Genomic DNA, 15,053 nt, shown 5'->3' on the forward strand with positions numbered 1-15,053 from the left:
GGTAAGATTAATCACAAAGCATTTGGTAGAGGTAAATGCTACAAGGTTACCTCTGTCACACAGTTGTGATACACTGATTAGGCTATATTTCAAGCCATCTATCAAGTAGACATTCTCAATGGAATGTGTGTCTGTCTTACCTACCTTTCCAACCCCAATAATCTCACATTTCTTCCCATTTTCAAAGGAGACATTGCCTCTTTTTAACTCCTCAAGTGAAAGGAACTGGTTCTTGTTCCCAGTCATATGTTTTGAGCAGCCACTATCCATGTAATATATTTGGCTACTTCCCTTCACTTGGACCTGCAAAAAAGAAATCAGGGGTTAGTCTTAGGAACCTAAACTAGTTTGGGTCCCTTTCTATAGGCAAAGGGGTAAATTAAATTCCTTTTGGCCCACCCAGGAAGCCTATTTTTCTCTTGAACAAAGGTTTTGATCTTTTGACTGGCCTTTTGCATTACATTCATTTTTGTAATGACTAGTCTTGCCACAGTGTGTGCAGATTTTGTTTTCAAGAAGAGTGATGTACTTGCTTTTGGGGTCCCACTTAGGTGCTTGGGTCCCATAGCCAAGTCCTCTTTTGTTGCTACTGTGGTGTTCTTATAGCCAGGATAGTGCATCAGAAGCCTAATTCCATTTGCAGGTTCTGTCTAGTTCATGCTTTACCTTCCCTAGGTCTTCTTTTAAGACTCTTATCTGCTCATCCTTTTTATACAACTCATCCTTCATTTTTCCTAGATTTTTTCTAAGGTGAGATGTGTGTGATCAACTTTCTTCTTACATGCTCCTAATTTCAATTTTAAATGTTCAGACCTAAGTTCTAAGACACTGGTGTCAAGTTCAAGAACCTGGTTCTTCAACTCAGCATTTTTACTGTCACTCTCATTAGCCCTAGATTCTAGATTTTTGCACTTGGCTTTTAAGAACACACACTCCCTAGATAGTTGTTCCTTCTCATTGTTAATTACCTCAGACTCATCTATGAAGTCTAGCAATAGTTCAGATAACCTTTCTTTAGATAGAAATTTAATCTTGTCTTTGAGATGAATCACACTTACCTCTTGTTCATCATCTGATTCTCGGATGGCCATAAGTGCTTGTTCATCTCCAGCTTCATCTTCTAAATCATCATCTGATGTTTCTTCCCAAGCCACAACCATAGCCTTTGTTGATCCTTTGTTCCTTTTGGGTTGAACCTGTTCCTTCTTCTTGTTCCTTCGTTCAACCCTTTCCTTCTTCCATTCAATTTTCCACTGAGGACAATTCTTGATCATGTGATCAGTCTTGCCACATTTGTAGCAACCCTCGTTGGTCTGTTTCTGAGGAGCCCTTGGTTTGTTGAAGGTTGTACCTCTTGAAGAACTCTTTCCTCTTATTAGGTACTTTTTGAAATCCCTTGTGATCATGACCATTTCATCGTCCTCCAGATCTGCACCTTCAGTTATTCTAAGAGCCAAACTCCTTTGATTCTTGGGTGTATCAATTTTCATGGTTTGCCTTCTCAGTTCATAGGCAGTGAGATTTCCAATCAATTCATCCAACTTGAGAGTGGCAATGTTCTTTGATTCCTTAATAGCAGTGATTTTGCTTTCCCAAGTAACTGGCAAAACCCTTGTTAGAATTTTCTCAACCTTGTCTTCTTCAAGGGTAATCCTTCCAAGGACTTAAGTTCATTTGTTAGTGTTGTGAACCTTGTATACATCTCTTGGATGATTTCTCCTTCCTTCATGGTGAAATTCTCATATTGAGAATACAGTAGTGTTCCTCTTGATCTCTTCACTTGAGGAGTTCCTTCATGAGCCACTAGTAGTACAACTTTGAATTCTACTGTACTCGTCTGGACCAAGTCCACACACAAGCCATTTCTTGGCCTTAGCATTCTTTTTCCACTTCTTCAAGTCCTCAGTATTGCAGTCAGCTCTAGTCTTTGGCACATCCACTCCTTCAACATTCTTCTTCATGGTAGCCAGGGGACCATCAGTAACAATGTCCCAGAGTTCATAGTCCTCTCCGATGATATGATCTCTCATCCTGTTTTTTCACCAGGAGTAGTACTGGCCATTAAAGAGTGGAGGCCTAGCAGTGGATTGTCCTTCCCAGTTTACACATGGTGCAATCATCTTGATCTGTTCCTAAGGTATTAGCCTGTTCAAGGATAACATGCTCTGATACCAATTGATGTTTTATACTTCAATACCACACAAGAGAGGGGGAGGTGATTTGTGTGGTGCCTAATTTTTCGCTTAACCTGATTATAGAAGGACCTGGTTCTTCTATGTGTTCCAACTACTACCGTTGCGGAATAATAAGTACAGAAATTAAAGAACACAAAGATTTTACGTGGAAAACACCTGGCTCAAAAGGTAAAAAACCACAACCTACTTGGATTTTATGTGGATTTTCCCAAACTCTCTACTAAAATCACTGAGCCAAAAACTGCATTTACAAAAAATCTTTTGTAAACCTAGGATTAACTCTAATCCCGTTGTAGCACACAACCTCAACTGTTGCGACAACTTCAAGTTAACTCTAACTTGAAAACTCTGAGTACCTAATACAATTGCTTCTAGATAAAGCTGAAAGGTATAATATAAAAACACATACTACAATTGAACTAGAATAAAAGACAGACACTTTGAACTGGTTCTTCTATCTGGTTCAAGTAGCTTCAGATTTGCACGCTTGAATCACACACAAATTTTCTCAACCTTGTCTTCTTCAAGGATAATTCTCCCAAGCGATTTAAGTTCATTTGTTAGTGTTGTGAATCTTGTGTACATCTCCTGGATAGTTTCTCCTTCCTTCATAGTGAAATTCTCATATTGAGAATATAGAAGTGTTCCTCTTAATCTCTTTACTTGAGGAGTTCCTTCATGAGCCACTTGTAAAGTGTCCCATATCTCCTTAGAAGTGGTACAACTTTGAATCCTGTTGTAATCGTCTAGACCTAGTCCACATATAAGCCATTTCTTGGCCTTGACATTCTTTTCCCATTTCTTTAAGTCTTTAGCAGTGCAGTCAGCTCTTGTCTTTGGCACATCCACTCCTTCAGCATTCTTCTTTGTAGTAGCTAGGGGACCATCAGTGACTATGTCCCAGAGTTCATAGTCTTCTCCTATGATGTGATATCTCATCTTGTTCTTCCACTAAGAATAGTACTGACCATTAAAGAGTGGGGGCCTGGAAGTGGATTGCCCTTCCCAGTTTCCAGGTGGTGCACTCATCTTGATCTTTTCCTAAGGTGTTAACCTCTTCAAGGATAAACCGCCCTGATACCAATTGTTGTTTTATACATCAATACCACACAAGGGGGGGTGATTTGTGTGGTACCCAATTTTCACTTAACTTTATTATAGAAGGACCTGGTTCTTCTATGTGTTCTAACTACTACTATTTGCGGAATAATAAGTAAAGAAAATAAAGAACATAGAGATTTTTACGTGGAAAACACCTGGCTCAAAAGGTGAAAAAACCATGACCTACTACTCAGTAGGATTTTCCCAAACATCCACTAAAATCACTAAGCCAAAAACTACATTTACAAAAACTCTTTTGTAAACCTAGGATTAACTCTAATCCCGTTGTGGCACACAGCCTCAACTGTTGAGATAACTTCAAGTTAACTCTAACTTGAACATTCTAGGTATCTAATATAATTGCTTCTATAAAAGCTAAAAGGTACAATATAAAATCACCTACTACAATTGAACTAGAATAAAAGATAGACACTTGGCACTGGTTCTTCTATCTTATTCAAGTAGCTTCAGGATTGCACACTTGAATCACACATAAATTGCCTGCAAAATCGCCTTGCTCTTTTATTCTCAATTTAAGTTTAACTTCTGCTTATGTGCATTGCCTGTAAAAGAGAACAACACTGATATTTAATGGGTTAGTAATTAGAGATTGACTGGGATTCAGATACTACTCTTCTATCATACAAGAGTTTTAGTTGATCTCATACTCTAACACTATCTTCTTCCTAAACTATGTTCTCTTCATGTAAGGAGTCTTTCTCTCCTTATCCAATATGCAACCTTTTCGATCAGATCAAGAGATATTACTTTTGATAAGTTAGATTTATCTCCTTCACGTGCATCTCACATGTTTGGGTTGATCATGACTGTGCTTCTCAAGATGGACCCGATCCATGTCTGAGTTCTTTTGTCAGTCTTCAAAACTTCACTTGTACTTGGGCCAACAGTTACAGCACCAGCTACCACTCCACCTACTTAGCCAGCTCGAGGTGGAGGTCGGGCAGGTAGAGGTCGCCCTAGAGGGGGATCCGAGACAAGATATTATGCTCTTCTTACTGGGACAGAGGTAGTTGCATCCAACTCTGTCATTACTGATGTTGTTTCGATCTGTCATAGAGATGCATCAGTCTTATTTGATCCAAGCTCCACTTATTCCTATGTGTCATCATATTTTGATTCGTACTTAGGCGTGTCCCATGATTCTTTGATTTCGCATGTCTATGTGTCTATACCTGTGGGAGATTTTATTGTTGTTGACCGTGTATATAAGTCGTGTTTGGTTGTTTTTAGTTCTTTTGAGACTAGCGCTGATTTATTATTACTCAGTATGGTAGACTTTGATATTATTTTAATCATGGACTGGTTGTCGCCCTATTATGCTATTATTGATTGTCACGCCTGTGATGCTAGCTATGCCAAGATTACCATGGTTAGAGTGGAGAGGTACCTTAGATACAAGAGTTATTTTCATTTCCAAAAACTCAGTAGATGGTTCAGAAGGGGTGTGATGGGTATCTAGATTATGTGAGAGATGTCAGTGTTGATTCTCATACCGTAGAGTCAGTTCTAGTAGTGAGGGATTATCCAAATGCATTTCCAGTAGATCTTCTAGGCATGCCACCCGACATGGATATCGATTTTGGTATTGATTTGTTACCGGGCACTTAGCCAATCTCTATTCCTCCATATTGTATGGCTCCACCTGAGTTGAAGGAGTTAAATGAGCAGTTACAGGAGTTTCTTGATAAGGGTTTCATTTGGCCCAGTGTGTCGCTTTGAGGTGCTCCAGTCTTGTTTATGAAGAAAAATGAATGTTCTATGCACATGTGTATTTATTATCACTAATTGAACAAGGTTACATCAAAGAACATGTATTTATTGCCTTGTATTAATGACCTATTTGATTAGTTATAGGGCACCAGGGTGTTTTCCAAGATTGACATGCATTCATGTTATCATCAGTTGAAGATTCGGGAGCCAGATATCCCGATGACTTCCTTTAGGACTCGGTCTGATCCTTACGAGTTCCTTCCAATGTCATTTCGGCTGACCAACGCCCCAACAGCATTCATGCACTTGATGCACAGTGTATTTTGTCTCTATCATGACTCATTCATCATTGTGTTTATTCAAGTCATTTTGGTATACTCCTGGAGTAGAGAGGATCATGAGCAGCACCTGAGGAGTGTGCTCCAGACCTTGAGAGAAAAGAAGTTATATGCAAAAATTTCAATGTGAATTCTGGCTAGATTCAGTGGCATTTTTGGGTCATGTAGTGTCGAGTGAGGGGATCAAGGTAGATTTGAAGAAGATTGAAGTAGTGCAGAGTTGGACCAGACTGTCCAGAGCTACGAATATCCGGAGTTTTCTTGGTTTGGTAGGGTATTACCGTCGATTTGTAGAGGGTTTCTCATCTATTGCAGCACCTATGACCAGGCTGACCCAGAAGGGTGCTCTGTTCAAGTGGACAGAGGAGTGTGAGGAGAGCTTTCAAAGGCTCAAGATTGATTTGACTATAGCCCTAGTAATTGTATTGCCTACAAGTTCGGGGTCTTATGCTGTATATTGTGATGTGTCACGTATTGGTCTCGGCGCGGTGATGATGCAGGACGTTAGGGTGATTGCCTACGCGTCTAGACAGCTGAAGGTGCATGAGAAGAACTATCCTATCCACTACCTTGAGTTAGCAGCTATTATCCATGCCTTGAAGATTTGGTGGCACTACTTGTATGGTGTCCCTTGTGAGATCTATACCGATCATCGAAGTCTGCAGCATCTGTTCAATCAAAAGGACCTTAACTTGCATCAATAGAGGTGGTTAGAGTTGCTTAAGGACTATAATATAACTATTTTATACCATCCCAGGAAGGACAATATAGTGGCCGATGTCTTGAGTCATAGAGAAGAGAGTTTGGGCAGTGTAGCATATCTACCAGTAGCAAAGAGGCCATTGGCATTGGATGTTCAGGCCTTGGCCAACCAGTTTGTTGGATTAGATGTTTAGAGCCGAGTTGAGCTTTGGCTTGTGTGGTTTCTCAGTCTTCTCTCTATAATTGTATCAGGGAGTGTTAGTATGATGACCCCCATCTGCTTGTCCTTAAGGACACGGTTCAGCACGGTGATGCCAAGGAGCTCATTATTGGATATGTCGGTTCATTGAGCTATGTGTGCCCAATATAGATGGTTTACGTGAGTTGATTCTCCAGGAGGCTCATAGTTCACGATACTCCATTCATCCAGGTGCTGCGAAGATGTATCAGGACTTGAGGCAGCATTATTGGTGGATGAGAATCAAGAAGGACATAGTGAATTATGTAGCTTAGTGCCTAAATTGTTAGTAGGTGAAGTATGAGCATTAGCGACCAGGTGGATTGCTTCAGAAGCTAGAGATTTCGGAGTGAAAATAGGAGCGGATCACTATGGATTTTGTTGTTGGGCTCCCTTAGACACAAAGGAAGTTTGATGCAGTTTGGGTGATTGTGGATAGGTTGACCAAGTCAGCTCATTTCATTCCAGTGATGACTACTTATTCTTCTAAGCAGCTGGCTCGAGTTTATATCTGCGAAATTGTCAGGCTTCATGGCGTGCCGGTATCCATCATCTCTGACCAGGGTATGTAGTTTACATCGCGGTTATGAAGAGCCATACCATATGAGTTAGGTACTCAGATCGAGTTGAGCATAACATTTCACCTTCAGATAGACAGACAATCCGAGTGCACTATCCAGATATTAGAGGATATGTTCCGTGCATATGTGATGGAGTGTGGGGGTTCTTGGGATCAGTTCTTGCCACTTCCATAGTTTTCCTACAACAACAGTTATTAGTCGAGCATTCAGATGGCCCCGTATAAGGCTTTGTATGGCAGGTAGTTTCGGTCTCCAGTGGGTTGGTTTAAGCCGGGTGAGGCTAGGCTATTGGGTGCAGACTTGGTTCAGAATGCTTTGGAAAAGGTTAAATTGATTCAAGATCGACTTCGTACATCCCAATCTAGACAGAAGAGTTATGCGGATCGGAAAGTTCACGATGTTGCATTCATGGTTGGGGAGCGGGTCTTGCTCTAGGTTTCGCCCATGAAGAGTGTTATGAGGTTGGGAAGAAGGGCAAGCTGAGATCAAGGTTTATTGGCCCATTCGAGGTGTTGCGGCGAGTTGGGAAGGTTGTTTATGAGCTTGATTGCGTCCTAGTGTATTGGGAGTTCATTCAGTATTCCATGTTTCTATGCTTCGGAAGTATCACAGTGATCCATCTCAAGTGTTAGATTTCAGCTCAGTCCAGTTGGACAAGGATTTATCTTATGTCGACGAGCCAGTGGTTATTTTGGACAAGCAGGTTTGATAGTTGAGGTCGGAGAACATTGCTTCAGTGAAAGTTTAGTGGAGGGGTCAACCAGTCGAGAAGGCGACTTGGGAGACTAAGCATGATATGTGTAGTCGTTACCCTCAACTCTTCACCACTTCAGGTATGTCTCTATATTCGTTCGAGGACGAATGTTTGTTTTAAGAGGGGGAGGATGTAACAATCCGGCCGGTCGTTTGGAGAGTATGAGCCTCAATCCCCAATTTACTGCCAAATCTGTTTAATTTTATGGTTACTTGACTTGGTGCTTGGTTTCGGGTTCGGGAAAGTTTCAGAGTGAAATGGGATACATAGTCCCTAAGATTGAAGTTTAAGTTGTAAGGGTTGACCGTAGTTTGACTTGAGCAAGACGACTCTGGAATGGAGTTTTGCCAGTTACAATAGCTCTATACAGTGATTTTGGTCTTACCAGCGTGTTCGGATGTTGATTTGGACGATCGTAGGTCATTTCAGCGTTATTTGGCGAAAGTTAGAAAGTTGGAAGATTTTTGGAAAAGTTTGACCGGGAGTGGACTTTTTGATATCGGGGTCGAATTTTGATTTCTGAGTTGGAGTAGGTCCGTAATGTCAAATGTGACTTGTGTGCAAAATTTGAGATCTATCGGACGTGTTTTGATAGGTTTCAACATTAAATGTGGAAGTTGGAAGTTTATAAGTAATTAAACTTGAATTGGGGTGCGATCCACAGTTTTAGTGTTGTTTGATGTGATTTGAAGGTTCAAATAAGTTCATATGATATTTTAGGACTTGTTGTTATGTTTGGTTAAGGTCCCGGGGTGTTGGCCCAATTAAAGGAGAGTTTTGAAGATTGACAAAAGAACTCAGACATGGACCAGGTCCATCCTAGTGAAGCACAGATATGGTCTACTCAAGCATGTGAGATGCACGTAAAGGAGATAAACCTAACTTACCAGAAGTGATATCTCCTGATTTTGATCGAAAAGGTTTCATATTGGATAAGGAGAAAGACTCCTTACTCAGAGAGAATACAGTTTAAGAAAATGATAGAGTTAGAGGTTGAGATCAACTAGAACTCTTCCACCAAGGAGAGTAGCATCAGAATTCTAGTCAATCTATATTTACTAACTACATAAATATTAGTGTTGTTATCTTTTACAGATAACACACATAAGCAGAAGTTAAACGTGAATTGAGAGTAAAATAGCAAGGCAATTTTGCAAGCAATTTGTGTGTGATTCAAGCGTGCAAATCTGAAGCTACTTGAACCAGATAGAAGAACCAGTTCAAAGTGTCTGTCTTTTATTCTAGTTCAATTGTAGTAGGTGTTTTTATATTGTACCTTTCAGCTTTATCTAGAAGCAATTGTATTAGGTACTCAGAGTTTTCAAGTTATAGTTAACTTGAAGTTGTCGCAACAGTTGAGGTTGTGTGCTACAACGGGATTAGAGTTAATCCTTGGTTTACAAAAGATTTTTTGTAAATGCAGTTTTTGGCTCAGTGATTTTAGTGGAGAGTTTGGGAAAATCCACATAAAATCCAAGTAGGTTGTGGTTTTTTACCTTTTGAGCCAGGTGTTTTCCACGTAAAATCTTTGTGTTCTTTAATTTCTGTACTTATTATTCCGCAACGGTAGTAGTTGGAACACATAGAAGAACCAGGTCCTTCTATAATCAGGTTAAGCAAAAAATTAGGCACCACACAAATCACCTCCCCCTCTCTTGTGTGGTATTGAAGTATAAAACATCAATTGGTGTCAGAGCATATTATCCTTGAACAGGCTAATACCTTAGGAACAGATCAAGATGATTGCACCATGTGTAAACTGGGAAGGACAATCCACTGCTAGGCCTCCACTCTTTAATGGCCAGTACTACTCCTGGTGAAAAAACAGGATGAGAGATCATATCATCGGAGAGGACTATGAACTCTGGGACATTGTTACTGATGGTCCCCTGGCTACCATGAAGAAGAATGTTGAAGGAGTGGATGTGCCAAAGACTAGAGCTGACTGCAATGCTGAGGACTTGAAGAAGTGGAAAAAGAATGCTAAGGCCAAGAAATGGCTTGTGTGTGGACTTGGTCCAGATGAGTACAGTAGAATTCAAAGTTGTACTACTAGTGGCTCATGAAGGAACTCCTCAAGGGAAGAGATCAAGAGGAATACTACTGTATTCTCAATATGAGAATTTCACCATGAAGGAAGGAGAAATCATCCAAGAGATATATACAAGGTTCACAACACTAACAAATGAACTTAAGTCCTTGGAAGGATTATCCTTGAAGAAGACAAGGTTGAGAAAATTCTAACAAGGGTCTTGCCAGTTACTTGGGAAATCAAAATCACTGTTATTCAGGAATCAAAGAACATTGCCACTCTCAAGTTGGACGAGTTAATTGGAAATCTCACTGCCTATGAACTGAGAAGGCAAACCATGAAGACGGATGCTCCCAAGAAGGAAAGAATCCTGGCTCTCAGAATCGCTGAAGGTGCAGATCTAAAGGAAGATGAAATGGCTATGATCACGAGGGACTTCAAGAAGTATCTAATGAGAGGAAAGGGTTCTTCAAGAGGTGCAACTTACAACAAACCAAGGGTCCCTAAAAATCAGACTAACGAGGGTTGTTACAAATGTGGTAAGACTGACCACATGATCAAAAACTGTCCTCAATGGGAAATTGAATGGAAGAAGGAAAGGGCTGAACGAACAAATAGGAAGAAGGAGCATGTTCATCCCAAGAAGAACAAAGGATCAACGAAGGGTATGGTTGTTGCCTGGGGAGAAAGCTCAGATGAGGATTCAGAAGATGAAGATGGAGATGAACAAGCACTTATGGCCATTGGAGAATCAGATAATGAACCAGAGGTAAGTGTGATTCATCTCAAAGACAAGATTAAATTTTTGTCTAAAGAAAGGCTACCTGAGTTACTGCTAGATTTCATTGATGAGTCTGAGGTCATAAACAATGAAAAGGAACAGCTGTCTAAGGAATGTGTAATCTTGAAAGCTAAGAGCAAATATCTGGAACTCAGGGCTAGTGAAAGTGATAGTAAAAATACTGAGTTGAAGAGCCAGGTTCTTGAACTTAACACCACTGTGTTAGAGCTTAGATCTAAAAATTTAAAACTAAAATTAGGAACAGGTAAAAAAAGCTGATCACATGCACCTCACCTTAGAAAAAAATCTAGGAAAATTGAAAGATGAGTTGTATAAAAGGGATGAGCATATAAGAGTCCTAAAATAAGATCTAAGTAAAGTTAAGCATGAACTAGACAGAACTTGCAAATGGAATAAGTCCTCTGATGCACTATCATGGATACAAGAACACCATAGTAGCAATAAGAGAGGACTTGGCTATGGGACCCCTGCACCTAAGTGGGATCCCAAAAGCAAGTACATCACACTTCCTTAGAACAAAATCTGCACACACTGTAGTAAGACTGGTCACTACAAAAGTGAATGTAATGCAAAAGAAAAGTCCAGTCAAAAGAACAAAACTTTTGTTCAAGGGAAAGGTAGGCTACCAGGATGGGCTAAAAAGAATTTAATTCACCCTTTTGCCTATAGAAAGGGACCCAAACTGGTTTGGGTTCCTAAGACTAACCCTTGATTTCCTCTTGCAGGTTCAAGTGAATGGGAGTAGCCAAATATGGTACATGGATAGTGGATGCTCAAAGCATATAACTGGAAGCAAGAACCAATTCCTTTCACTTGAGGATCTAAAAGGAAGTAATGTCTCCTTTGGAAATGGTAAGAAAGGCGAGATCATTGGGGTTGGAAAGGTAGGTAAGACAAACTCATATTCTATTGAGAATGTCTACTTAATAGATGGCTTGAAATATAGCCTAATCAGTGTATCACAACTGTGTGACAGAGGTAACTTGGTAGTATTCACCTCTACCAAATGTTTTGTGATAAATCTTACCACTGACAAGATTGTTTTGCAGGGAAAAATAGTAAACAATATATACATTGTAGATTTGTCCACTCTTTCGGAAAATAAACTCACTTGCTTAAGTGTGTTGTACAATGATCCCCTCCTTTGGCACAAAAGACTTGGACATACAAGTCTAAGTCAACTCAACAAATTGGTCTCCAAGGACCTGGTGATATGGCTACCTAACATCAAGTTTAAGGAAGACAAAGTTTGTGAGGCTTGTGCAAGGGGGAGGCAGGTAAGATCCTTTTTCAAAAGTAAGAAAATGGTAAGCACGACCAGGTCGATGGAACTGGTTCATATGGACTCTGTGGTCCAATGAGAACATTAAGCAAAGGTGGTAAAAAATATGTGATAGTGCTTGTTGATGATTACTCTAGGTTTAGTTGGATATTTTTTTAACATCTAAAGATGAAGCATTTGACATGTTTACTTCTTTTGTTAGAAAAACTCAGAAGCAACTAGGTAATCAACTTGCATCAATTAGGTTTGATCACGGAATTGAATTTGAAAATACTAAGTTTGCTGAATTTTGTGATGTGCATGGCATAGATCATAATTTTTCTGCCCCTAGGACTCCATAACAAAATGGAGTAGTTGAAAGAAATAATAGGACACTTGAAGATATGGCTAGGACTATGCTTCTTTCTAGTAAACTGCCCCATAGCTTCTGGGCAGAAGCTATAAATACTGCATGTTACATCATTAATAGGTGCTTGACTAGACCTCTTGTAGAGAAGACTCCCTATGAGCTACTTAAAGGGAGAAAACCAAATATATCCCATCTTAGGGCATTTAGATGCAAGTCCTTTGTGCACAACAATGGAAAGGACTCCCTAGGTAAGTTTGATCCTAGAAGTGATGAGGGGGTATTCTTGGAATATTCTTCACATAGAAAAGCTTAAAAAGTGTACAACAAAAGAACTAAGTGTGTATAAGAAAGTGTACATGTAGTTTTTGATGAAACTAACATTCTTTCTGAGAGGTAGGAACATGAAGATGTAGCTATTGGGATGGTAAAAGGTTTAAATGAAGTCACAACCCAAGATGAAGTTGCACCAGAAGAAGGAACAGGCGATGGAATAGGTTCTTCCATCCAGGGCAACCTGATAGGGGGAACTGAACAAAGAAGAACTGAATCTAATTCCCAAATGGAACCTGTCCATGAGCTTGTTCCTCAGCAACAGAACATGGGAGAAACATCAAATAGAAACCAGTTGGTTGTGAAACCTTACAAGTATCAAAGTTTTCATACCATTAAGAAGATAATTATTGATCCAACCTCTCGAATTAAAACTAGATCTCAATTAAAGAATCTATGTGCTTTTTATGCTTTCGTATCTCTTATTGAACCTAAAAATATTATTGAGGCTTTGCAGGATATAGACTGGGTAAATGCAATGCAAGATGAACTCAATCAGTTTGAAAGGAGTCAAGTTTGGCATCTGGTTCCAAGACCCATGGACAGATCGGTAATTGGTACTATATGGGTCTTCAGAAATAAACTTGATGAAGATGGAACAAGGCAAGGTTAGTGGTTCAAGGTTATAGCCAGGAGGAAGGCATAGACTATGATGAGACCTTTGCTCCTGTTGTAAGGTTGGAAGCAATAAGACTCCTCATAGTCTTTGCTGCATACATGGAATTCACTCTTCACCAGATGGACGTCAAGAGTGCCTTCCAAAATGGCTACTTCAAGGAAGAAGTGTTTGTCAAACAACCTCTAGGGTTTGAAAGCAAGGAGTGTCCGGATCATGTATACAAACTAGACAAGGCACTCTATGGACTCAAGCAGGCTCCTAGAGCATGGTATGAACTACTATCCAAATTCCTACTTGAACATGGCTACAAGAGAGGTAAAATTAATAGCACTCTATTCTTGAAGGAAAAAGGTAAGGATCTTCTTATAGTACAAGTATATGTTGATGACATAATTTTTGGGTCAACCACTGAAAAACTAAGTAAGGACTTTGCTAAACTTATGGGGAGTGAATTTGAAATGAGTATGATGGGTGAGCTTAATTTCTTCTTAGGCTTAAAAATTAAATAAAACTCAAATGTAACCATGATCCCTCAGCAGAAATATGCAAAAGAGTTGATTAAGAAGTTTGAAATGGAAGAATCAAAGGAAATAGATATTCCTATTGCAACAGCCACAAAATTGGACATAGATGAACCTGGTTCATCTGTTGATCACAGGTTGTATATGGGTATGATTGGTTCACTTTTGTATCTTACTGCTAATAGACCTGACATTGTTTTCAGTGTAGGGCTTTGTGCTCGATTTTAAGCAAATCCCAAGGAATCCCACTTGCCTGCTGTCAAGAAAATATTGAGATACTTGAAAGGCACTATTGATCTTTGCCTTTGGTATCCAAAAAGTAGTAACATTAACCTAGTGGGATATGCTGATGCTGACTTTATAGGTTTCCTTATGGATAGGAAGAGCACCTCAGGTATGGCACACTTTCTTGGTTCATGTCTTGTGTCATGGGCTACTAAAAAGCAAAATTCAGTGGCCCTATCTACTGCTGAAGCTGAGTATGTTGTTGCTTCTTCCTATTGTGCTCAAATGCTGTGGATAAAAAAGCAGTTGATGGATTTTGGTATTGAAGTTGGTTGCATCCCTATTTTCTGTGATAACACTAGTGCTATTAGTATGACTAAGAACCCGGTTCATCATAAGAGAACTAAGCACATAAATGTTAGACACCATTTTTTGAGCGACAACTATGAGAAAGGACTGATCTCTATAGAATTTTGTTCTACTGATAAATAGATTGCTGACATCTTTACAAAAGCACTGAGTAGAGAAAGCTTTGAAAGGAACATGTTAGAACTAGGGATGATTAACATCACCTAATGGAACCAGTTTAGAATGCTCAATGAAAAAACGAAAAAAAAATATAAAAAATTTGGTTAGAAAATCTGGAACTTGTGTAAATATCTAGATTAATCTTTGCTCAGTCTCATATTGTAAATACTATACTCATGTGACTTGTGTTGATATGACTCACTGATCTCTAACAAAATTTTCTCTATTTTGGTAAATTGAGGCATGATCAAGAGGATTCTTAGTGAAGAACCTGGTTCATCAGTACTGGTTCATCAGAATAATGAGTTATGTTTTCTCCACTCTGCACAATTAGAAATATTAATATTTAATTCATTAGCAGAGTCCTACCTATGTTCAAAAACTTCAAAAAAACCTATCCTTTTGAGTTTGAACCAGGTCCGTCTTAAACTAGAATCCTCACCGTTTTAAAACACCTAGATTCGAAGGAAGCCTAACCGTCTATTCAAACTGAAATTTCAGGGTGATTAGACTCCTATTTGACCACTAAAAGCTGCTGTTGTGTATTAATTACACCTTCTCCTTTAAATTCATCATCATCACTATCGTGCCCCTTTTTTCCCTCCGCGGAGAGAAGTCTGGGTTCCGACGTTCATGGGTATAATAACTCATTTCCTTTTGAGATTTGGGTATTTGAAGAGTCGCCACCTAACGGATTATGGTGCGTTAGGGCACCCAAAGCGATT

General features: G+C 39.5%; 2 protein-coding genes across 2 annotated transcripts; one reads left to right on the forward strand and one right to left on the reverse strand.

Annotated features, from left to right (window-relative positions):
• Window positions 1-734: 734 nt before the first annotated feature.
• LOC138880782 (uncharacterized) lies at window positions 735-3,134 on the reverse strand. The gene is made up of 4 exons (XM_070160957.1): window positions 2,779-3,134; window positions 1,834-2,031; window positions 1,384-1,653; window positions 735-1,215 (listed from the first exon to the last, which is right to left on the reverse strand). The coding sequence occupies exons 1-4, from the start codon at window positions 3,132-3,134 to the stop codon at window positions 735-737; spliced, it is 1,305 nt and encodes a 434-aa protein (XP_070017058.1).
• A 2,551-nt stretch (window positions 3,135-5,685) lies between these two features.
• LOC138880783 (uncharacterized) lies at window positions 5,686-13,563 on the forward strand. Its single transcript, XM_070160958.1, has 8 exons — window positions 5,686-6,035; window positions 6,123-6,239; window positions 6,498-6,590; window positions 9,469-9,666; window positions 9,847-10,651; window positions 11,200-11,358; window positions 12,503-13,043; window positions 13,139-13,563. The coding sequence occupies exons 1-8, from the start codon at window positions 5,686-5,688 to the stop codon at window positions 13,561-13,563; spliced, it is 2,688 nt and encodes an 895-aa protein (XP_070017059.1).
• Window positions 13,564-15,053: the final 1,490 nt, after the last annotated feature.

Source organism: Nicotiana sylvestris, chromosome 11 (genome assembly GCF_000393655.2).
Source record: "Nicotiana sylvestris chromosome 11, ASM39365v2, whole genome shotgun sequence".
Lineage (NCBI taxonomy): Eukaryota > Viridiplantae > Streptophyta > Magnoliopsida > Solanales > Solanaceae > Nicotiana > Nicotiana sylvestris.

Excerpts from the sequence above, each read along its gene's own strand:
- LOC138880782 (XM_070160957.1), bottom strand. The coding sequence starts at position 3,134 with ATGAGATATCACATCATAGGAGAAGACTATGAACTCTGGGACATAGTC. Across the intron at positions 1,654-1,833 it reads TGTGGACTTGGTCCAGACGA|GATTACCCTTGAAGAAGACA; the intron begins GTACAGTAGAAT and ends AGTCCTTGGAAG. Across the intron at positions 1,216-1,383 it reads ATCACAAGGGATTTCAAAAA|GAACAAGAAGAAGGAACAGG; the intron begins GTACCTAATAAG and ends GGTTGAACGAAG.
- LOC138880783 (XM_070160958.1), top strand. The coding sequence starts at position 5,686 with ATGACCAGGCTGACCCAGAAGGGTGCTCTGTTCAAGTGGACAGAGGAG. Across the intron at positions 6,240-6,497 it reads GTTCAGGCCTTGGCCAACCA|GTGCTGCGAAGATGTATCAG; the intron begins GTTTGTTGGATT and ends CCATTCATCCAG. Across the intron at positions 13,044-13,138 it reads TGAAGATGGAACAAGGCAAG|TCTTTGCTGCATACATGGAA; the intron begins GTTAGTGGTTCA and ends GACTCCTCATAG.